Source organism: Malaclemys terrapin, chromosome 6, assembly GCF_027887155.1.
Source record: "Malaclemys terrapin pileata isolate rMalTer1 chromosome 6, rMalTer1.hap1, whole genome shotgun sequence".
Classification (NCBI taxonomy): Eukaryota; Metazoa; Chordata; order Testudines; family Emydidae; genus Malaclemys; species Malaclemys terrapin.
This window is the reverse complement of record NC_071510.1, coordinates 45,904,276-45,930,125: the sequence shown is the minus strand read 5'-3', so window position 1 is coordinate 45,930,125 and position 25,850 is coordinate 45,904,276. Positions and strand designations below refer to the sequence as shown.

At 39.8% G+C, this 25,850-nt stretch overlaps 1 protein-coding gene across 3 annotated transcripts in view; it reads right to left on the bottom strand.

Annotated features, from left to right (window-relative positions):
* The window catches only part of AOPEP (aminopeptidase O (putative)), a 408,370-nt gene that overhangs the window by 331,430 nt on the left and 51,090 nt on the right, over nt 1-25,850 (bottom strand). For all 3 annotated transcript variants that reach the window (XM_054031546.1, XM_054031548.1, XM_054031547.1), the window contains exons 5-6: nt 14,262-15,214; nt 3,124-3,290 (exon numbers count right to left, since the gene is read on the bottom strand). In XM_054031546.1, the coding sequence (XP_053887521.1) occupies nt 3,124-3,290; nt 14,262-15,106 (1,012 nt within the window). In that variant the 5' untranslated portion in view covers nt 15,107-15,214. The remainder of the gene's footprint in view (nt 1-3,123; nt 3,291-14,261; nt 15,215-25,850) is intronic.

Genomic DNA, 25,850 nt, shown 5'->3' with positions numbered 1-25,850 from the left:
CACTTTCACATCTTATTAAAATACCTCAATATGTATGTATGCCTGAATGTGCAACATATTGGGAGATTTATGATTATTGTTGTTTGATAAACTCAACTGTCCCATCTGTATTTCTAAATGATAATAGTATGGGCCATACTTTTCAAAAAGGAGGCCTGCAAAAAATGTGTGCTCAACTGTGTGCACACTTTTGCATATGCAGTTTCCAAAACTCTACTCAGGAAACTATCCATTTGCATACACAATCAGCTAGCCTCTGTATGTAACCATAAAAATTGTACATATACATATGAAGGTATGCACCTGAGAGCACAGGTCTTCCTTTAAAAAAATGTTGCTATATTATGTCCGTTGCTTTTCTTGTTGTCTGTTACTCACTTAAACTTAACCATTTTTTAAAAAAGAAAGTATATCCAGCTAAATGTAATGGCTATTAAAGATTTTAGATTGTCTATATGCAAATCAAAATGCTTCTTCAATCCTATAAATGGTATTTACTAGGGCTGTAGATTAATTTTTTTTTAGTTAATCGCGTGAGTTAACTGCGATTAATCACAGTTTTAATTGCACTGTTAAACAACATTCAGGTGGGCGGGCGGGCGGACAGGTAGGCATATTGAGGGGGAATGGGATAGCTCAATGGTTTGAGCATTAGCCTGTTAAACCCAGGGTTGTGAGTTCAATCCTTGAGCAGGTCACTTAGGGATCTGGGGCAAAATCATTACTTGGCCTTGCTAGTGAAGGCAGGGGGCTGGACTTGATGACCTTTCAGGGTCCCTTCCAGTTCTATGAGATAGGTATATCTCCATATATTTAAAAAAAAAAAAAAAACAGAATGCCAGTTGAAATTTATTAAATATTTTTGAATGTTTTTCTACATTTTCAAATATATTGATTTCAATTAAACACAGAATACGAAGTGTACACTGCTCACTTTATATTATTATTTCTGTTACAAATATTTGCACTGTAAAAATGATAAACAAAAGAAATAGTATTTTTCAATTCACCTCATACACTTGTACTTTAGTGCAATCGCTTTATAGTGAAAAGGTAACTTACGAATGTAGATTTTTTTTGTTACATAACTGCACTCAAAAACAAAACTTTAGAGCCTGCAAGTCCACTCAGTCCTACTTCTTGTTCAGCCAATCGCTAAGACAAACAAGTTTGTTTACATTTGCAACAGATACTGCTGCCTGCTTCTTACTTACAACGTCACCTGAAAGTGAGAAAGGCATTCGCATGGGACTTCTGTAGCCGGCACTGAAAGGTATTTATGTGACAGATATGCTAACCATTTGTATGCCCCTTCATGCTTCAGCCACAATTCCAGATGACATGCTTCCATGCTGATGATGCTCGTTAAAAAAATAATGCGTTAATTAAATTTGTGACTGAACTCCTTGGAGGAGAATTGTATGTCTCCAGTTCTGCTTTACTCGCATTCTGCCATATATTTCATGTTATAGCAGGCTCGGATGATGATCCAGTGTATGTTCATTTTAAGAACACTTTCACAGTAGATTTGACATAACACAAAAAAGGTACCAATGTGAGATTTCTAAAAATAGCTACAGCACTTGACCCAAGGTTTAAGAATCTGAAGTGCCTTCCAAAATCTGAGAGGGATGAGGTGTGGAGCATGCTTTCAGAAGTCTTAAAAGAGCAACACTACAGAAACAGAAACTACAGAATCCGAACCACCAAAAAAGAAAATCAACCTTCTGCTGGCAGCATCTGACTCAGGTGATGAAAATGAACCTACGTCACTCTGCTCTGCTTTGGATCGTTATCGAGCAGAACCCATTATCAGCATGGATACATATCCTCTGGAATGGTGGTTGAAGCATGAAGGGACATATGAATCTTTAGTGCATCTGGCACGTAAATATCTTGCGATGCCAGCTACAACATGCCATGCAATCTCCTGTTCTCACTTTCAAGTAACATTGTAAACAAGAAGCGGGCAGCATTATCTCCTGCAAAGTGTAACCAAACTTGTTTGTCTGAGCGATTGGCTGAAGTAGAACTGAGTGGACTTGTAGGCTCTACAGTTTTGCATTTTTATTTTTGAATGCAGTTATTCTTTGTACATAATTCTACATTTGTAAGTTCAACTTTCATGATAAAGAGATTGCACTACGGTACTTGTATTAGGTGAATTGAAAAATACTATTTCTTTTGTTTTTTACAGTGCAAATATTTGTAAACAAAAATAAATATAAAGTAAGCACTATACACTTTGTACTCTGCGTTGTAATTGAAATCAATATATTTAGAAATGTAGAAACCATCCGAAAATATTGAAATAAATGGTATTCTATTATTAACAGCGCAATTAATCGCGATTACTTTTTTTAATCGAGCGATTAATCACGATTAATTTGAAAATACTGACCATTGGCATCTGCAAAGAGAGCTCAGTACTAACCCTGGGAAATGAGCGCGGTGCAGTCACGCATGGCACCACCTTACATTTGCTTTTCCCTTCACGCTGTGCATGGAGGCTGTGATGAAGAAGTGCAGCAAAAAACAAAGGGAAGACAGCACTCAGACCATACCTTGCACAACTCTAAGCAGGCAGGCAGTAGTGAGCACTGGGAGCCACTGCTCTGGTCCCAAAAGAAGTGGAAATAAAGAACTTTCATGGACAGTTGGCACCAAACTGAGATCATCAACTCATTTCACATTGTTCACCCAGCAGCTACGATATGGGTAACAATCCTCAGTCACTACCAGCCTCCCTAAACTGAACTGGCAACCTCAAACCAAAAGTCTATATCCTGTTATCAATGCCTTCAGCAGTCTGTGGGCTGATCTGCCAAATATTTAGCTGTAGATTGATTGAAACTAAGCCAGTTAGTGAGCTGTGTGAAGTTTATACCTGAAAAAAACAGATGCCAATATATTCCAGTGGATGAGGTACCAGATGAGAAGTTAGAATACATAAGTACTCACACCAGCTGCATGGCCTCGGGCAGGTCACTTGGCCTCCCTGTACCTTAATTTCCCTCTCTGTAAAATGGAGATAATAATGTGCACCCATTTTTGTAAACTACTTTCTGGCACTTTGCTAGCATCATTTTGTACAACACATCATTAAGAATATATATACTGCACCTTCTTGAAGTTGTGCTGGTTCTGCTGAATTTTCACCACTCATTAAGACAACAAAGCAAGAAGCTGTTCGGACTGTGGTTTGCCATGTTGACATGGCAACCGGTGGCTCCTGACATGGAAAAAGGGCCCTGTTGTTTATTGGAGACCCCATCGTATAAACACATGGCCTATAGGGAGGGGGAAAAGACAAAAACAAGAGTGACATCACTGTTATTCTAAAACATGAAATAGTGAAGGCTGAGTAGAACTTGCCATTATAAAAAGAAATTCAAACTTACTTACTGGTTTTCAAGATCTCATTATCGGTTTCAACCAGGGCTTTGGAGCTGTGCTCCGGCTCCGCTCCAGCTCCAGGCAAAAACCTGCAGCTCTATGATCCGGAGCTGCTCCGCGCTTCAGCTCCAGGCTCCGCTCCAAAGCCCTGGTTTTCAACCTAACATTATATGAACTAACCAAGATACCAAACCTTGTAGTTTTGCTGTTATCCATCCTAACAGATTAATTTATAAGAGGCAACAGAGAAAAAAAATGGCATAGACATTCCCATCCTTTCTGCTCCCTTGCTCATGCCATGACCTTTGGACCTCAGGCAATAATTCTCCAGCCACTGGGAATTGTGAACCCAAGTGACCAATATGAGTATTTTAGAATGAATACACTGTTGCCAACTCTCGCTATTTTATCATGAGTCTCACAATCCCTGGTGTTTTTCTTTAAGCACCAACTACTAGAATCAAATAACTATGTGACAATCTCGGTTTTCAACTACAAAAAAAAATGAAAAGTACATTTACAAACCTCATAATTGCAGAGAAAAGCTTGAAAATGTGATCGAAGTGTGCCCTAAACTAAAGTGTTCTAGAAATAAAAGAACCCATGTTTTTTTTAAATCTCATGCTTTTTAAGCAAATCTCATAGCTTTGGAGGCCTAACACGTAATTTTTGAATGCTTGAGACTGGCAATATCGGAGTCAGCTATCTATGTCATAATTTGAAAAGTGACCAAATCCCGTAGAAAGGTGGCTGTTAGTTTGCACTGATGCAGCATCTTTTGCAGTGGCCACTGTAGTACCTCAATACACTGAATTTCATTAATTGAATTCCTTCCCAAAAGCCAAGCCCTTACTGCACAGAGGGAGTTAACAGAAATTGTCAGATGTGTGGTAGTATAGATGAAAGATTTTCTGAGGCTACCACTGGTCTTTTTGTCAAATGTGTGGTGTTTCTTTTTGAAGGACATAAGGCCTACTAGATCCTGAGTTACTAAGGGATCGAACCTTAGGGAACAAACCCCAAAGTGAATTATTCAGGAAGTTTTTACAGCCTACTGGCCTTTTACTCCCATTTTCTTCTAACGTTTGGGGCAGCAGCAGACCCACTCTTTGTCCTACATTTCTAGGGGGCACAGTCACTAGCCCTAATCCCCTAATCCACAATCACCCTCCAGAAACATCAGGCGCACATGAGGATAAAAGGCAAGTAGGCTTTACAAACTCAAATTCACATCACTCTGGGGTGAATCGCTGAAGGTTACATCCCTTGGCAACCAGGCATCCACTAGAAAACAATGGGTCTCTGCCACAGAAAAAGGAACAGTGCACAACAATGGGAGCAAGAACATTTTAGATGAGAAAGAGAGGTGTGGTGGAAAAGTAGGCAGGTCACTTACTCCCTAGAATATACCCTTTGCAACCTAAAAATCTAGGAAGGAAATAGAAGACTAGCTAGTAGCCCTATAGCATCTGTGGGCAAAGGGGAAAGAGAAGGAGTAGAGGATGGTTCCTGGTACATGGAAACCACACAAAAACCACAGGATTGTAGGAGGAGAGCCCAGGTACTCCAGGAAATAATTCCTATGAGAAAGGTGATGCTGATATTCAGATTTTTAGCCAGAGCCTTGGCCCTGCTAAGACTGTTTTGCTCTGCTCCAATGGTCTAAACCAGCCTCAAACCTGGCCTTGGAGGATTTCCCAGCATGAGGAACTCCTTGAGTGGTATAGCACCACTGTAGTGGCTTCTCTGCAAACACACACTCTCAACCTGTGGCAAAAAGAAGGTCAGGGGGTGCCTACCTGCTGGCAAATCCCAGCTGCCAAAACAGCCGCTTAGGCCCACAGGTAGTCAGCATAACATGTGTGTTCCTATATGGTGGTGAACCCCAGCTGCTGAAAAACCCCTTGGGCCCACAGGCAATTGGCATAACATACAACAGTTGAAAGCTACTATCCTTTACGCTGGGGTACCAGACTGGCACCCAGCAGCTTAAAGCCTGGGATCTTACCCCCACTTTTGTGCCACACATACACATAGGCTGTACTGAGAACACAAAGCCTAGACCCCAGAATCTGGCCCTATACTCATATTCCAAATGTCCAAATGTCACACAGATATTAGGACATCTGAATTCCAGTATCATCTGAATATCAGCCTATTCTCTACTCGTTAATATATGGAGCTCTGTAATTTGGTACATTTACATTATTATTATTATTAATTAACATATTAGGTTGGTGCTCAGAGATCCCAACCAAAATTGGGGCCCCATTGTGCCCCTAGGCATGGTAAAAACACATAGTAAGAGTCAATCTCTGCACCAAAGAGCTTATAATCTAAATACACAAAACAAACAAAGGATGGGAGAAAAAAAATAGAGGGGCAGAGAAGTAAAGTGGCTTGTACAAGGTCAAACAGCAGGTCAGTGGTAGAACTGGGAATAGAACCTAATCTCCAGGCTCCCAGTCCTGTGCTACTAATATGGAAAATAAATACAAAATAGCATATTGTGCATGTGCAGTTTCTAATTTTCAAATACCTTTACCTTCATTTTTAAAGTATTTTATATATTAAATTGGCACATAAATATAGTGATAATTACATACAATTATATCCCACATACAAAGGAAAGTCGAAAAGTTAGAGAATTGTTATAATATTTGGTAAATCCAGGGTTTCCATTTTTTCCATAGCTGTTTTTATGCTATTTTTGTTCAGATATACTCAGAGCTGTCCCTTGGGTAGGGCGAATCGGGGGCAACCGCCTCGGGCCCTGCACTTTGGGGGGCCCTGCACTTCTATAAAATTGGGACTGTTCCAATATTTAGCCCTTTGTCCCACGTCCCAGCTGATGTATGATCGGGACGTGATTTGTCCCAATATTCAGGTGAGGAGATGAGTGGCAAGGTGAGGTGGGAAGCGAGCGGGGTGAGGAGGCGAATGGGGAGGCAAGTGGCAGGCAGGGGGGTGGGTGGGGAGGCGAGCGGCAGGTGGGAGGGGAGTGAGACACGCGGGCTGATGGATGGCGAGGAGGAGGAGAGCAGTGGTCGGGCGGACAGCGGGTGCACACCGGATGGACGGCAAGGAGACTAGCAGGGAGGCTGATTTGTCCCGGGCCCCACACCACCCATGGACGGCCCAGGATATACTGATTTACTTATCATTCCTAAACCAAACTTCTTCAGATATGTCAAAGTCTGCCATGAAAATAGCAACAGATCATACAGAGCCCTATTAAAGTTTGAGCAGGAACGTCAGAACAACAATTACATCAGCTTCTAGTTAGATATTCATATATTCATGACATGATCACCTGGAGATTAGCTGATTGACAGGTTGGCACTAGCTGAGGTGTCAACTAACACTGAACTGTCTCATTCTGTCAGAGAGGGAAGAGTTTAGAAGATTTGCAAAAAGGAAAACTCTGCCATGATTTACTCAAAAATATTTTTTCTTCTTTCAATGAAATTTTTAACTTGTTTGTTCCACATTTTTTGAAAAACAAAATCAAACATTATTGGGTTCCTTCTATTCCTCTGAATCACGTATTACTTTCTTTGCTATTTATTTTTCCATACTTAATATACACTAGAGACGTGTTAAAATGTCAGCAGTGTGATGGTGATACAGCGTATCTTGAAGTTGGCAGTATTCCCCACTTTAGGTCAGGGCTGCTCAATACCAGCAGATGAGTGGACCAGAAATACAGAATTTCGACCTGAAATTATGGTTTTGCACTTCCCTTACAGCATCAGGGAACTGCTATCTACACAGAATATGTCACATGGTGTCTATGTTAAATAACCATCAGTTCCAGACGGCTATTATCAGACACCGATTTTTTTTAATTACCATTACCACAGCTAGTGAGAGACATGGCAATTCTCCTCCTTTCTGTCCTCCTCCCCAGCTCACCATCCTCTCTGTATCTCTCTCCTTCCTCTCTTAGCATAGTGTCTTCTCCCTCTTAGAGTTCTCGTAGCCATAACATTTTCAAGTCACCCCCACACTTGGCCACTCTTTTTCTTCATAATTCCTTATCTGGGTGGCCTCAGACATTTATATAGAGGGGGAGTTAGAGAACAGAAGAGAGATAAGCAGTTAGGCGGTCCAGTTCTCTGTGGCTCCTACCGTGGTGTTTCCACAGAGACAGAGTCTCTATGGAAAGACAGGTGCCTAAAGGTCCCAGCAAAATGTAAAGGGCCTAAGGTTTGAAAAGGAGATAATAAAATAAATATGTATTGGGTGACCCACAATGGCCAACTTTATGATTGCTAGAGCTTCAAGCTGCTATGTGTTTGGAGAGCTTGGAATATAGGACGTGAGCTGCAACCCACTCGATTCTGCTTCCAAAAGTGAGTGAGCGGTGGTGATTGTGGTGGGAATCAGTCTGAGAGTTGCTTAGACTCTGGGATTCTATCTAGTCACTAATCTTGCTTGTGTGCAAGGCTACCCTGATAATTGCATTCCCTTTTTTGCGGTAATGAGTGGGAAATTATTCTAGCTAGAGATGTCCAAAAAGTGAAAACCTATTTTCATGAAAAAATTTCTGACGTTGTTTTAGTTTCAAAGTGGTTAAAAAATGAAAAATGGGTCAATTTCAAAATATTTTTCAATATTTTTATGTCCCCAATATTTGCATAGAAAACATTATCAAAAATATTACCAAAATACTAAAACCTAATATTACCTAAAACCCTCAGCACAGTATCAGATCAAGTAAAATTATATTAGAGAACTTTCTAATCTAATTTGTTCCTTCTTCCTCTCCCCAACTCCATCTTATCTCTTCCTCTTCCCCTTCTTTCTTTGGGAACAAACAGCTGAGTGGCTGAACGCGTCTCCCTTTTCAGAAAATCCACAATGGGCAGATCCAGACAATGAACACTTAGCTAGATTAGATAGATTTGAAGACAGCAACCTACCCAATAAGCGACTGCCAGATATGCTGCGCCTCATATTGGATTTTGAGGGCTATCATCAAAAACACATTAGACACAAAACAGACTTTGGACCCAGTAGGGAGGAATATCTTACAGAACCAATCCAAACTTTCAAAATGTTTTGGTTCATGGTTTGGGTTGGCTCTCATTTTATCTGAATCAGTATATCCCTTCTTGGATTTTTTAAGTCTACTCAGAGTGTTGTTCCAAGCCTGGCCTATAACCATGACAATGTCTAATTGAATGATGGAAAAGAGCTATTTCTTATTTGGTGCACAACCCACAAAGTGATTCCTGCAGCCATATGGTAGCCTCTCAGTTGCTTCAGAATTTGAGTTTTCTTTTTTAATAATGATTACATTTCTATCCTCTTTTCTGGCTGTGAATGCAAACCAATGAAATACTGTCTGCTTGATTCTATAGACCAGAGGTTCCCAAAGTGGGCGATACCGCCCCCTGGGGGGCACTGGAACGATCCAGGAGGGCAGTAGTAGCCTCGGGTGCAATTGGGGGGCGTTGAATAAAAATAAGGGGGTGGTGGAAGCATAAAGAAAGAAGAGAATATAAGAAAATTTTGAAAAACCGTTTGTATATGTTTCATCTGTTGTGTAACAGATGAAAAGTTGTAGTGATTACTTTATTTTCCAAATAAATTCACAAATTATAACCGATCAGGTGTCAAGTCCGCCAACAGCTCTTAACAAGCAAGTGTTGGCAGACAAGCGTGTCGCGCATTGTCGGGAAGTCCAGCATGCATCGGCAGGAATATGTGCGTGTAATGACTTGTTTACAATACGATACTATAAATAGGCGACATGTATGAAATCTAATTTAAATTGTTTCTGAACTGTGTAAAAAGCAGTTAACAATAGTGCAATAAGTATTTAAAAATTTTTATTCATATTCGATACCTTCGATCTTTACGGATTACGGATCACATACAAAGCAAATTGTATTATTGTTGTTTCAATAAAACAGCAATTTACACATGAATATTTTTATACATTTTCTTACATATCTACCGTACGTTTCTGTGTCTCTAGTGTTTACTAATAATAAAATCGTAGCAGGCTTGTGTCGGTACAGTACTATTTGAAGTGTACAGTCGATATATTTGTCATTTTTTATTACAATATTAATGAAAACAGGGGAATGAAATCGTAAAAAAACTGTTAACTATTAACATTTATTTATATCTATCGAATCATCTGTGTTAATTAGTAAATAAGGCGTGTGTTAATAAGGAACAATTATTTAAATAAGGGCAAACTAAATTAAAACTATGAACTGATTTTTAATTGCATTTTGATTATTTTTAAAATTAATTATTTCTTGATAAATTTAGTTTGATATTTGACAATTTAATATCAAATACATATATCTAATGCTGAGCAAAGAACAAAACCCAGTTTATTAGTTTCATTAGTATTTTAGTTTGGTTGTCTTTTGCCGTCTTACGCAAAAACCACTGTATATCTGATGTCGTGAGCGATATTCTAATAACACATCTTTCTTTACTATATTGTAGGACGTAGGTAGAAATATAGATACATAAAAGAACTCAAATTTGTCACTGCATCTTTCTGTTTGTTCGCTGAAAGAAGGTAGATTTCCAGGGGGGCGCTGAGTAATTTTTTTTCTGAAAAGGGGGGCGCTGAGTAATTTTTTTTCTGAAAAGGGGGCGGTAGGCCAAATAAGTTTGGGAACCTCTGCTATAGACAGACTGCCCCAAAACATGGTTATAGTTCTGAGTGCGCACTGCCTCCATATAAAGACCTCTCAACAGTCCTGGGTTCTGTGGGACCGACTCGCTTTGACCTACAAAATACCCTGACCCAGTTGAAGCCACTCTTGTCCTGCAGGCCTGACTGGGCTCAGCTCCCCAACCCAGGCCTTGAAACCTGGCCCCTGGCACACACAGTTGCAGCTCCACTCAAATCTGGCTTGGCAACCCACGTCTCCCGCACACCAGGGGGACTGGGCCAAACCTGAGTGGCATTATGACCAGCGCACCAGGGGCCAAGCCCAGTCAGCCCCATGGGACAGGAGCCACAACGCTGCCTCTGTGGGGTAAATGCAGGGAAGGCTCGCTTTGAAACCACAACTCTGGTGCCTCCTTTCCCCCCCCCCCACTTTAACAACTTTAAATGTTAGAAGGTATGTAATGTTTTACCTTGGAACCCTGATGATAATGTCACATGTCTAATCAGTCAGAAACTACTTCTTGACTATTTAATAATAATAATAATAAATGCTGAAATATGTTACTTACAAGTATCTACAATATTAAAATTAGGAGTGGAGCAGACACCTTTGGCTGCAAATGCCAGCAGAGCAGAAGATAGTCATGGGCCTTTGTCTGCAGCTTCCACAAGACCAGAGGTCTTGGCTGTAGTCATGAAAAGAAACAGAATGTCTTTTCTGTTTTCATATTTCCTAATAAATGTTCAAGAAACCCAAGTGTTTTAGTTATCCCTATGCTGAAAAATCCAGACAGACTTTAAAGTTAATTTGATGAAAAATTCAGACACTTTCAAAGGGACAGAAATATGTTTGCAAACACATCACAAGCTGAACCCAAAAGACGAGATGGACAAGATGTATCTAGAATTGATGGACTCACAATGTTCCAATGCATATTTCTTGAGAGAAGCTTACTGAATTTCTTTATGTGCCAGTATGCTTGACAAACAACAGATATCACAGTTACATAAGAGGGCTGATATTTGGAAACATCCTCTTTGGAAATACCAGCCAGCAGTTCTTTTCCGTTATGAATCTGAACAACTGCAACAACCAATTTAACAATCTACCTGCATCGCATAATGTTTGTGTCTTTAAAGCCTTCCATTGCAAAGAAGCAGTTCTACTCTTTGGCTTTAGCCCCAGGCCCCAGCAAGTCTAAGCCAATCCTGGGATTGCAACCCACTTTGGGGTCCTGACCCACAGTCTGAGAACCCCTGTTCTAGAGATTATGCTGAATATCCTTGTTTTATTTTAAAAGGTCATTATAGACAGAGAACTGACTAAAATGCTATCATTTGACTCAGCAAATATGTTACTTGTATGTATTCAGAGTCCTGTTTGCTCCTTTATTATGAAAAGGAAGGTTCTTTTATTGCTAGAACAGCTCTGAGAAAGTAAGGTGAATTCTGTTGTAGGTATATGTCAACCAACTTGTAAAATAAATTCCAACTGCAATTTCTTTATTAGAGTGGATGATGAGTAAAGGCAGAAGGAACCTGTGTGGACTTTCACACTCCAAATTGCAAAGCTGGCAGCTGTGAAAATCATAAACTGAGTATATTTAATATAGAATAATTTACTTAAACAATAAGCCTGGAATCCTAAAATGACATTTTGATAGGTCCTAAATCTACAAAATACTTGAGCATAACGTTAAGTGCGTGAGTAGTCTCACTGACTTCAGGGGGCTACTCACATCCTCAACGTTTGGGAGACCTCACTGAATTGGGACCCTGGTCACCTTTCCCACACTTCAAGAGATTTTTTGTTTTATATATACTTTTATCTTAATAAGGATACTGTTGCAGGCTTCTAGGAAAAGGCAAGAACAAAAAAAGGCAAGCCTGCTTCTCTTTTTTGCCTCATAATTTATTGCTCTTATAGTAAGCCTCGAAAAGGCATCTGTTTTTAACATATAAACCCAATGTCCTGGGGCTGGATGGAAGTCCCTACTGTGAGCATTAATGCATTTTCTAGTATCAAAGGGTTAAACAGTGAATCACTGAAATTCCATGCGTTCAGGCCTTGCTTTGGAAAAAAGGAATGCAACCTATTATGGCCGTATTTAATTTCCTTACGCAAATACTCATCTGAATCCAGCCCACTAATCCTAATCACACTGCTTAAATAGATTTTTATGAATCATGACAGAAACAGAAGAATCTACAAAAATAAAATAAAATTGTGATATATTTATTGACTACTACATCTTCAAAGCATTGTACAAACAAACTAGAAGATATTGCATTTGAAATGACTACAGAATGTCTGTTCTTTCATATTCATTTGAGCAATTTTTTGGAAGATTGGAACCCAAGATTGTAAACTACTTGGAGAAAGGATTGACATTTTGTCTGCCTATACAGCATCATGCACATATGTGGCATTGTAGAAGTAATAAAACACTATAACATCACTCCCTGCCACCCTACATACTATTAATTGATTTTATTTTTGAAATGAAAACAGAAAGAAAAAAATAAATAATGACAAAATTTCTGTGTGGTGTGGAAAGGAGTTAATCCCTATATTTATAGATGTATAATTTGTAAATCTCATTTCACAACATCTGAAAATAAGGATTCTATTAACTGTCTGTGATCTGAAAACATGTGATAGGAAACAGTTTCTGGAATATAGCAATTAAAAAAATCAACCTACAAGAGACAGAAAACAAAGCTACAATAGACTGTTTCCATCAAACTTTCTGATATAATGATCACCACATAGTCTTTTCTTTTCCACTCTACAGAAGCATAAAAGCCTGCACACTTCTATGCAACTCCCATGGACTGCTTCTAATATAAGCAGCAAAAACAGCAGTACTATCCCTAGGAATCAAATGGGGGAAAAAGATTAAAAACTAAGAGCACTTAGTGATTTAATCTATAAAAATTTCCCAATTGTTCAAAACATTAACCTGGAATAACAACCAAAAAACATCTTGTAAAAAAGTCTGATGCCAGCTGGTGTCCAGAAAGTTATAAAAACTAAAATGAAGGACAGAGAGCCACTGACACACTTGTATGATTACAGGCAACTCAACCTCCCTGTGCTTCACTCAATACAATGGTAAAAAATGCATGCCCTCACTGAATAAAGATCCCACATCAAATGAATATTCCTTCAGGACCAGAAATATCTACTGATTAATAATGAACATGAGCACTCTTTGCTTAAAGCTTGAATTGAGGTTCAATATTAAAATTGTCCAAGTGATTGATGCACAATTAGAGGGCCAAATTCTGACTTCAGTGAAGTGACTCAATTTCCACTAGTGTGGCTGAGACTGAATGACAGCTCAGTTTCTGTTTTGTGGAAGAGTGACAAGAGTTTACTGGAACCTGGTTCCTTACCACCGTCAAACGTGATGGCACAGTAGATTTGTTGTTATTTCTCAACTATCTCCACTGAAGAATCCAATAAGCTATTGAAATCCAATTTAAATATCATGATCCAATGAAGTTACAGTTCATGTGATTGTAACCTAACTTTAAGTGCTCTGTACAGCATCATATACATTTATAATGCTATATAATAACCAAATCTCCATTCAAATTGCAACTCACAATTTAACTGCCATCACCAATGTATTTTATTTTATGCACAAAGGAGATTTTAAAAGTTGGTTAAGAGAGACTAAACAGGACGAGATTCTAACTATAAACTCAGTACAGAATTAATAAATGACAAAAGGCTAGTTTGTGAGATATTCTATTCAGTATTACAAATACCAATTGTTATATTATATGATCAGTTTCTTATGCTAGGAAGGAAAAATAACGCAGAATACTAAAGCAAAAGTATCTTTCATTTATACATTCTCTTCCCCCACAACTACCTCATCCCACCCTCTACCCCTCCCCTCCCGACACATACACCTTACCCGACATGCAACACAATCCATTACTTCCAGTCCTGAATATGCAAATTAAGCAAAGGCAATCATTTGATATAGGATTAAGGAATGTAATCTTGTTAGGGTTTTGTCTGCCCTTCAGTTTACCTGCTTTACTGTAATCCAGTAGAATTCAGACTAAGGATGAAAAGAAAGCAGTGAAAATGAATGTTTATCTTCTTTGCATAGTTACTCCAATTTAATGCATCACTCTGAATTCTTCTCTCCCTGCGTATAAAATGAACATGTGTACAGCTGTAGAGCCAATAGTTACATACCTGCTACTCTGGTCTGTGGTCCATGTAACTGATCTTCCCTCTGGCTTTGTTTTGTACCATATCCTTATTGCACGAGGAAAGTCTCTTGGTGCTTGAACCTCTGCTTTCCTTATCATCAAGCTCCAAGTGCCAGTGGAAAACAGAAGCTCTCCACAACCAGGCGCCTGGCTGCAGCGGGTGTAATAGTATAGCTGTTCCCTCCAACGATCCGCAGGTAAAGTCACAAGTTCATGTACAATCTGATTCCTAAGATTTCTCAGCTCTTCAGCATCAGTTAGCTTGGCAGACCTTGTAAATTTTTCAATACCTGGCACAGCAGCAACATCTACCTCCTCGACCTTTAACACAGATAAATCACAGCAGTCCAATACCAGCAAAAAATCTTCACTCCCATGATTCTCTATGTCACAGCAGTTCTTTGAACTAGAAATCCCAGAAGCCTGTTCCCCGTTGCTATGGTTACCATTTTTATCAGAAGTATCTTTTTCACCTTTAGCACAGACTGCAAAATCATTATATCCTGTTTTAGATGAGCGGGCACTTACATTTGTCACAGGACTGTGACAAGGTTCAGATGCCCTAATTTTGCATGTTTCATCTGACTGTGAAAGGCACGCTCCTTCCCCAGCACTGCCTCCTTTTTTGCATCTGCTCCCAGGCTCAAAAAAGAGAACTACGGTGCCTTCAATAACTTGGCTTTTAAAATCCACATCTAAGTCCAAAACATAATGCTTTACAAGCATGTGGCGTGTGTTGGCCATTAGGGGTAGGTCATCCTTAGCGGGATCTAGCTCCATCTCCATCTTCCAATTTGCTAGGCAACAGCTTTGCAAATTCTCTGTCATTTCTTACACAACATGTTTCCAGGACTTTCAGCCTCCCAGTGGCATAAATAACTGTTGGTTCATATAAGTTAGTATAGTGAGTTGCAGTTCCACCACTTCTCTCTTACTCTGTAGAAGGGAAAACAATCAAAGAACATTTTAAACAAGTGTTCTGAAATGGATGTATCTAGACGTTAATAAAAATAACTGTGCTGTAATTATTAGAATTTCTATGGTCAAATATTGAATTCCTTTGTTTATACTGAGATAGTGAGCATATTGCTCAAGAAAAGATTTCAAGATCTGGCAGCTAGAACAGCAGGCACTCTAATCTATATGACAATCATAGAAGATGTCCAAGTGAACAGATTTCTCAAAATATTAGTTTGTTAACTAAAGGAAATGAGCTTTAATGATACAGCTTCCTTAATGCCACTTTCTTTTCACTGGCAACCCTTTGAAAAATATAAGTTTTTATGCAAGATCAAACTTACTTTATTACAGCATATCTTGTTTTTAAAGATGCTAAACATATCATTTCTAATTTCTTGCCTCAAATTACGGTGATTATTTTTCTACTGTGATTCTAAGTAACAAGTATGAAAGAAGGCTAAATGGCCTCGTATGTTTTATACTTTGAGAGTAATAATTTAATATATACAATGTAACTCCAGGGATTAATGTACTTTTTATATTACAACTGCTTTCGTATCAGCACTTCTAGTAAATTACAAGAAAATGAGCCAATTTACCAGGAGTGCATTCTAAGTATTCCTTTGAGATTGCTCATGGAGATTTTTCAAATGTATAGTTAGATACTCAAGGTATATCATTACATCTTAATAGCTGGAAATCCATTAACATTCTGGATAATAGCCTTCTTATGGCAAACAAAAGGTCGTCTCACTGGAAAATATGCAAATACCAATACAAGGAAGAAAAACATAAAATGCATCAACATCTGTAGCAATAAAAGACAGAGGTTCTTCATGAAAGTTTTGAACCAATACATATTTTGTTTTTACAATATAGTGATTGAGACATCATTCAAATTGTACAAAATCATTTAGCTCACTGATGTTTTCTTTGTTGTAACTGAATATTTTCTAGCATGTTCTATTTCTGTTCATTTATTGAATATATAGTAATAAACCTTAGATACAAGAAATTGAAAATCTCAGCTCAAATTCTTAGTGCAGCTTCTCTAGCATAGGATTGCTCAGAATGAGCTTTGCATTTTTGTGTTCATTCTAGTCTTATTTGTCAAAATCTATTTGGTGGTCGGCTTTGTTTTCATATAAAAGATTACTACTTTACATCTCTATTACTCAGTCTTTTAAAAAATTGAACTAAAACATAAAATATTTTGGGGATTAGAAATTAGAGAAGGTGGGGAATCATTAGGACAGCTAGCCCATTCTGTGCCAATGTAGGAATGCTCTCTATAACATCTGTCTACTTTATTTTAAATATCTGAAGTGTTGAGGCATCCCTTGGGATATTGTTTTACAGCCTTATATACCTCACTAGTCCAGAACATCTCAGAGAGATTTGTATGTGGATCTCCCACTGTCTGTGCAAAATAGCGGTCAGGATCAGATTCCTCTATTACTCCTTCCCTCTTTTGTGGGAGCCCATGGAGTACTCTCTCTATTAGATTGGTATCCTGGGGGAAGGGGAAGGGGAAGGGGAAGGCCAAGAAGGGACTACATTGCCCTCACACTACCACCAGGAAGATTACCCAGAAAACAAGGTATCATATCATTGGGCCTTCTCCCATGGCCAAGGTGTGTTTGGGGGACAGCTAGAGCAAGTGGAAGCCCTGACTGTATGTCTCATGATCCCCTTTAACATAGACCTTTTACCATGCCACAGAACCCAAAGTTAACACACAAGGGCTTTTCCTTTAGAGGATCCAAGTAATTACAAAGAGCTAGGCGGATGGAACGGCAGCTCATTTCACACTGGGTGTAACTACATCTAACCCCATGCTCAGAGAACATTTAAGGAGGACACTCAAAATTCCTCACTGAATTTCCTTTCCCAAACTCCCTCCTGCAAGTATTTCCACATGGGAGAAGTTTTCCCTATTTTTCTCTCATTTAATTCCATTACTGCTAGTTACAGTCTCTTGTACCCTCTTCGATTATCACATGCTTCAAATATTTGCAAACAGTTATCATGCTCCACACCATCTTAGTTACCCACTTAGGCAAGCTATCTGTACATTTAGCTCTTTTAGAACTCAAACTTGCATGGAATCCACTAGCACAGACTCCGGAGCCCATGCAGAGTTACAATGAAATAAATGCACCTTTGCACAAGTATAGGGACCTACACGAGTCGATTCCAATGCAAATCTGGCTCGGTACTTTGCCCATTTGCCTTCAACATTTTACCCCACCCTAGTTTGATCTGCTTAACTAGATACATTACCATTACCATAATACCAAGTATCTTCTATTTAAAAATAAACAGAATATTAGAGATAGAACAAGAGTATTTAGTTAGTATTGGTAACAAATGCCACAGACACATCCAGCGGGATGAGTATGGAGGATGGTCCTTGTTTACGAACTGTAGGAGAGCTACCAGAGCTGTGACCACTTCCTTTGTACAGTGCCTTGGCTTGAAACCTGACTGCAAATACAAGCATGAAAGACAAAAAGTTCTATATGCTATTGTGCCAATACTGATTTTATGATTAATGGACTACACTGCGACTCATATAATCTGGGTTTTGTTCCTGACTCTACCACAAACTTTCTGGATGACTTTTTGCAAGTATCTTAATCTCTGTGCCTCAATTCTCCACCTATAATGTGAGAATGATAATACCTAGCTCACAGGGACATTATGATTAACATATTAATACCTGTGAAATTCTCAGATACTATGGTGATAAGCACCATAGAAATCCTACAATAATAAAACGAACATTGTAGTTCAGTGCACACAAACAAAAGGTAACATTTAATTAGAGGATTTATAACTATGTAATTAGTTGTTACATACAGCAAGGTTAGGAGGAATCAAAGCACTGTACCAGTAAAGCTCAATTAAAGTATGAGTAAAGTTCATTTGAATGAAAATTAAATCGATTTAAATCATTTTTACAAAAATTATTATTTTAGGACATAAAATTTCAGATTCAAGGCAGTCACATGTTTCAATGAAGCAAAGAAAAATGTAGGGATTCAGGTTAAGAGGTTTCTGTTCATTCAGGTTGACATATATGATTATACGTTTCAAAAATCTTATAGTTCTATATATGATCTTATATCAAATTTTAATATAGTTCCTCTTATAAGACTAAGTAAATAAGGTGAATGTGTATTGCTTTTGTCATGCCCCTCCCCATGACTTGAGCAAGGGTTTGAGCATCTTCCAAAAATTATAAAGTGTGCACATTAAAACTCTCTCTCTTCCCCTTCCCCATCCCCACCACCACAGTCTCCATCTTCCTCTCAAGGACTGGCTTTAGTTTATTTGGTATGTATGGGTCTCTGGGTTTTTTAAATATGATGCTATTGTGGGAAGTCTGGTCAAAGAAATAGGTTCTACATTTTGTTCTGAAGATGAGGAGATTCAGAGTCATCCTGATATCTTCCATGGGTTAGTTCCAGCTACGTGGAGCAATCATGGATAAAGCACTGTTTTAGGTGCATGACTCTCTCTCAAGGACAATTACATTTTTCCAGGGGAATGTGGATGCCAGTGGATGTCATGATCCCACAGAGTGAGGTGGTCCCTCAAGTAACTTGAGACAACCCTGGGATTCTGATGAGCAGAACTGAAATGTTAAACTTGACCCAGTATTTAACTGGGAGATGGTGAAGATAGAGCACTGGGGCTCATGCTAGCTTGTTTTACACAGAGACAGGCTACTACATTCTGAACTGTAGCTTTTTTGCGGGTTTTTGGCCATACCCTGATGTTCAGAGAATTACAACAATCAACTCTCAAGGTCACATATCTGTGGATCACTGAGGTTATGTTCTGCTCTGACAGGAGGTGGTGGTGTCCTCATTCCAGCCATACATGAAAAAGGGCATTTTTTACTTATGTGATTAAGTTACCCAGAAGCAAGGCTATGGACTTCCTTGATAATCTGAGGGCAGACACCCTCATTGTTAAGACAGGGTGACTTCTTTAAAGTGCTTCCCTTTCCCCACCATCACCACCACACCCACTCAGATATTCAGCTTCTATTCAACCACCTGCTGCTATCAGCCATCAGACAGGTGTGGGGTGATGCTCTCTGCATCTGATATGAAAGTGATACAGAGCTGTATGCCATCAGCATATTGCTGGCATTTCAGTCCATATTGTCTCAACATGCCTTGGGTGCTTCAAAGAGAGAGCGAAAGAGAGAAAGAAAAAGCGGGAGAGTGTGCATGCACACAAGAAAGATGGGGAAAGGAATTTATCCTAGTAGGATTCCACATGTAACACCTCTGGAGGTGGAGGAGAAGGTGTCCATCATGACTCTCTAGGTGAAGTCTGAGAAGAATGAATGAAGCCACATCAGCACAGTTCTGCTAACCACTGGACAACTCTGAAAACTGATAACAGAATTCCATGTTTGATAATATCAAATACAGCAGAGAGGTCCAGCAATATAAGTAGGAGTATCTGTCTCTTGTCCAGTCATGAGACGATCATCCAATACCAACAGCACCAATGTACTGGCCTGGAGCTTAAATGGGAGGAGTCCAGAACATTAACTGTATATAGGTGGAGTTAGAGTCAAGCTTCAGCAAGCTTCTCAGTTAAATTGCTCAGCAATGGGAAGTTTGAGACCAGTCAGTATTTGGAAATGTTAGCCACGTGGGGGAATGGTTTCTCAGGTATTGGCCACAATATGGCACTCATTCATGGTAGATTTTCCTCCTCACCTACAAGGTTCTGATGACCTCCGTTTCTAGAAGATCCTAGTTGCACTGAATACTTTTTCAAGTGTTAAGGGGGACCTGGATCACTAACAGGCAGAGGCTAGACTTTCCTACAGTGCCTCTAGAATTTCCAGATACAAGAATGGAAAGACTCAGGAAAGAAATGTATTGTCTTATTGTACCTATATGCATTGTACAGTTCCTGGTATCCTGAGAGACTGTCTGAACACAGATGATTTTGCTCTATAATACCTAGTTCATAGGTCTTAGATATGTATAAATAATATTTCAGGTACAGGGCCAAATTTTCCGCTTATGTAAACAGGCATAGCTACAATGATTTCAATGAAGTTTTGTCCATTGGACACCCATAGAGAATTATGTAGTAAAGTTAGAATTGGTGTGGAAACTATATAAAATGTTTGTGAGCAGGATCAATACAAGAGAGCTACATAATACCTGTGGTTACAACAAATCTGAGTGGTATAAAAAGCAAAACATTGTCACTTATGGTTTGGTTCATCATAAACAGTCAAGGAGAAAATGGAACAAATGTTTTGCTTCAGCTTTGTTATTTCCTGTAACAGCCCAAATTTTACACAGTGACATAAAATAAACTACACTTGCGTAAACAATATGTATATATAGAGAATACATATGTGAAGATGAGATTATAGCATGCTGTATAAAGATATTCTATGGGCTGGTAATAAGAGCAAAAGCCTGAGAATTTAGATAATCCTGTGTATTAATTACAGAGAAGGCACTGATGCATTGTATAACAGAGGACAACATTTATAATGCATTATGTTTTTATACCAATCTTCATAAGAGCAGCTCCAAGCACTTGCCAGTCATCAATTAGAAATCTGAAGTGAAATTCTGGCCCTATGAATTCAGTGGGAGTTTTGGCATTAATTTCAAGTGGGCCAGAATTTCATGCCTGGTTTCTAGCTAAACAGAAAACCCATGATCAACACAACGTAATTTTCCAAAATTTGAATTTAACAGGCAAACACTGGGAAGAGGGAAAACAAACAAACAACCAGAAAGTGGTAACGTTTATTTAAAAACTCTACTTAGATTGTAAGCTCCTAGATGCTACAACAATACAAAAAAACAAACAAACCAGACTTTCAACAGAACCCAGATCCAATTCTCACTATTTGCTATAAATTAGTCTATATCACTTTCATTTCACGTTCTCTGTGGTTCACTTTTTGGACATGCACAAAGCAAGTTGTAAGTGGTTTTGTTTGTGTACGCAGCGTGTGAAATTTTTTTGTAAAAAAAATGAGCAAGTTTTTCATCTTTTGGTTTATCTAATTTCTAAACAACTTTTTTTTTTGCTTATATCTGCACAAGTACAATTCAAATATAGCCAAAAGTAAACACTGAAAATGTGTAAAAATAGAAGCCCTAGAATTTCTAATTAAGCCAAACAGATGGCTATGAGGTAGGTACTCTAAACTAAAGCAATAGATCTGAAATATTTTCTTATTGTAGACAACTCTTAAGAAAGACAAGCTCTTGTGGTCCACCACTTCCTCACTAAAGTCCAATTCAATACCTTTCCCTCTGACCACTATAGCATTCACTTCGTGAAAATGGACAGTATTAAGGAGACAAAATGAAAATTAAACTGGCTTTGGTGTGATGGCTATCACTGCTTTGTTATACCCCTTCCCACTCATTTTGTACCCTGGTTGGTCATTTCCTTTCCCCGGATGTAGGAACTTTACATTTATCATTGCCAAATTTCCCCTTATTGCTTTCAACTACATGGCTCTGTCATTCTGCAATTTTAAAGCAGTCTTTTATGGGTGCAAAAATGTGGTGATTGTTTTACGTTTGCATTTAAGTTTTGTTGGTCAAAAGCCTTTTAGAAATCCATGAAATCTAGTGCTCAGATACAGCTCCCAGAAACATCACACCCTGAAGTTCTCACAGAAGCAGCCTGTGGACCACTTGGAAGTATTCTTAGTACCATGTCTGAGAACCATTGCTGAAAAGTATTAGACCACTGAAAAAGTGAGGCACAGAGAGATGAAGCAACTTGCTGAAGATCATACAGAAAGTCAACAGCAGAACCAATAATTCTCTAACCCCTAAGCAATGGTCGCTCTTTGTGCCACAGTGCATTTTAACAACATTTAAACATAAAATGAAGAAGGTGTTGTAAGTATTTAAATTGTATATGGGTGGTCTATGTATGCAGTATGTATTTGTTGTTTCAAATAGTTCCCTATTTTCACTAGATATTCTTTTGATAGGGATAATTTTTTTTAGTAGTCGTCTTGGCAGGACAACAGGAAAACAACAAACCTATGTAAGTGCTTGTAGAGATATACCTCAGCCTTCATTAGCTGCTCCTCTTGGACTAACACTAGAGTCCTGGAATATAAAGCCCCATAACAGCAGTAGTTTTAGAATGTTGTGTTCCTTTAATGCAGTGATCCCCACGGTTGCCCTCCTCCCCTCACTGGAGCCAGGGCCGGGAACTGTGGCTCCCAGGGGGAGGCACAGACAGAGGTAAAGGGGCCAAGGCTGGGGGTACGTCTAGGGCCAGGAGCGAAGTGGCGGCCGGGGGCCAAGGCTGGGGGTGGGGCCAGGAGCAGAGCCATGGCCGGGGGTGGAGCTGGAGTCGGAGCTGGGGCCAGGAGAAGAGCCATGACTGGGGGTGAGTGCTTAACTACGCTGCCAGTTAAGAAGTTTTTCCTAATGTCCAACCTAAACCACTCTTGCTGCAATTTAAGCCCATTGCTTCTTGTCCTGTCCTCAGAGGTTAATGAGAACAATTTTTCTCCCTCTGCCTTGTAACAACCTTTTATGTACTTGAAAACTGATATATCCCTCTCTCAGTCTTCTCTTCTCCTCTCCAGACTAAACAAACCCAATTTTTTCAATCTTTCCTCAAAGGTCATGTTTTCTAGACCTTTAATCATTTTTGTTGCTCTCCTCTGGACTCTCTCCAAGTTGTCCACATCTTTCCTGAAATGTGGCACCCAGAACGGGACACAGTACTCCAGTTGCAGTCTTATCAGTGTGGAGTAGAGTGGAAGAATTACTTCTTGTGTCTGGCTTACAACATTCCTGCTAATACACCCCAGAATGATGTTTGCTTTTTTTTTTTTTTTTTTTTTTTTTGCAACAGTGTTACACTGTTGACTCATATTTAGCCTATGATCCAATAACCCCCAGATCCCTTTCCACAAGACTGCATGAACTTTGGGGGCTTTGTTGTTGGTTTACAGGGTTTTTTTTTTTTTCAGTTTGTTTTGATTTGGAGGGGGGATACATACATACTATATTATATATAGGGGAGAAGTCAATTCCATCCCATCTGCCCTCTTTAAAGATAACTGACTTTTCCATTTATTGGTCCAATTTATAAAGAAAAAACAATGAGTCCTTGTGGCACCTTAGAGCAGCGGCGGCTCCAGGCACCAACGCAGCAAGCGCTGTACAAAGTACTTTTGTAGTGCTAACAAGGCCAATGCAATCAAGGTGGACATTGCCCATTTCCAACAGTTGACAAGAAGGTGCGAGTATCAGCAGAGGGAAAATTACTTTTTGTAGCGACCCATTCACTCCCAGTCTTTATTCAGGCCTAATTTGATGGTATCCAGTTTGCAAATTAATTCCAGTTCTGCAGTTTCTCGTTGAAGTCTGTTTTTGAAGTTTTTTACTTTTTGTACTTTTCCCTCTCTTGATATTCACCCCCTCTTGTCAACTGTTGAGAATAGGCCACTTCCACCTTAATTGAATTGGCCTTGTTAGCACTGACTCCCCACTTGGTAAGACAACTCCCATCTTTTCATGTGCTGTAATATTTATACTGCTTACTGTATTTTTCACTCCATGCATCCGATGAAGTGGGTTTTAGCCCACGAAAGCTTATGTCCAAATAAATTGGTTAGTCTCTAAGGTGCCACAAGGACTCCTTGTTTTTGCTGATACAGACTAACACGGCTACCACTCTGAAATTTATAAAGAGTAATTCACTTGGGGAAAATAAACTAAGCCTGTAAAATCACAGCCCCAAACATAGTTTTAGAACATATTAAGCAACTGAAAGCATGGGGTTAAGAAGCCTACACATGTAGCCTTCATAATAGCAGTTGCTATAACCACTCTCTCCCACCCTCCCCCACTAAAAAATAGCTCCCTGTTAGACAAGAGGTTTCTGAGGAAGCAGAATTCCTCTGCCATACAAAGGCCTGGGTTGTAGCCTGAGCTAATAAAACCTTTTTGTTTCCTTTGTTACAAGAGGTTCACTCTTGATTTCAACAATAAAACCTTTGGGGAGAAAAAAAATGCTACTGAAAGACTTTTGTTGCTAGACCAGCTGGCCCACACCATCGGCTCAAAGCCTCATGAAAGGGGCAAAAAAATCATTAGCTGCTCTCTTTTATGGCTCTAGTGAAAAGATATATACATGAAGTTACAGGGGTGCATGTTGGGATTATCTTCATACAGTGCAGGAGCAACAGAGGCAAGAGTGTACTACTGCTTCAAGTGCTATGGTTGGGGGGGAATGTCAGGGAAGGCAAACACAAGAAACACTTCCTTCCCCCTTATGTCCTTTGATATTTTTGTTTCTAAAAAATTTGAAAAAAAATCACGTGTGTACATAATTACAGACAAGGCTACCTTGTTTGGGAGGTGGGGAAGGAATCTACCCAAATGTTTTGCCAAGATCACAGAATCTTAGTCTTTAAACCAAATTTTGGTCATTACTCTTGCAATTAATGCCACATTTCAAATGCATAGACTTACTAAAGCAATTAAGATTTGATCCATTACAGTGTATAACAGTGTTTTCAAACCGTGGGTTGCGACCCACTACTGGTTCACGGCATGTAAGGCACTGGGTCACCTTGCTCTGGTCAGCACCGCCAACCAGAATGTTAAAAGTCCCATTGGTGGTGCTGCCCAGCTAAGGCAGGCTGGTGCTTACCTTTTCCGACACTGTGCTTCACCCAGGAAGTGGCCAGCAGCAGGTCTGGCTTCTACGCAGGGGGTCCACAGTACTCTATGCGCTGCACCGGCTCCACACTCTCATTGGCTGGGATCCAGCCAATCAGAACTGGGGGGGGGGCATGAAGTGCCTGCGGGCGAGAGTCGCGTGAAGCCACTTGCACGCCTCCACCTAGGAGCCGGACCTGCTGCTGGCCGCTTCCGGTGCACAGCGCAGTTTACGGTGCCAGTACAGGCAGGAAACCTCCCTCTGCAACCCGGCTGTGCCGCTGACTGGGAGCCACCGGAGATAAATCCGCCCCCCAACCCTGCACCCCAATCCCCTGCCCCAGCCCTGAACCCACTCCCCCCAAAGCCAGAACCCCTTCCTGAACCCCAAACCCCTCATCCCATGCTCCACCCCAGAGCCTGCACCCCCAGCCCAGAGCCCTGATCCCCTCCCACACCCCAAACCTCTGCCTCAGCCCTGAGCCCCCTCCAATACCCTGAACCCCTCATTCCCAGCCCCACCCCGCAGCCCTCACCCCCGCACCTCAAGCCTCTGCCCCAGCCCTGAGCCCCTTCCACAACCCAAGCCCCTCATCCCTAGCTCTGTTGGGTGGCGAGCATCAACAATTTTCTTCAACTGGGTCCCCAGAAAAAAAAGTTTGAAAACCACTGGTTTTGTATAATACATACAAGTACTTTCTACTTTTAGGCCACTACATTTGAGTTACAGAAATTAACTCAGATTCCATAGTGATAATGGCTACATAAGTACCTAGATCAGCAAGATGCTTGAAGTATTCAGATTTAGTTTGAAGTTGTTAATTTTTATACAGTCTTTAGTTTCAATGTATATTTCCTAGCTATGATATTAAATAGTAATATCCCACTCTCCCCCCAAAAAG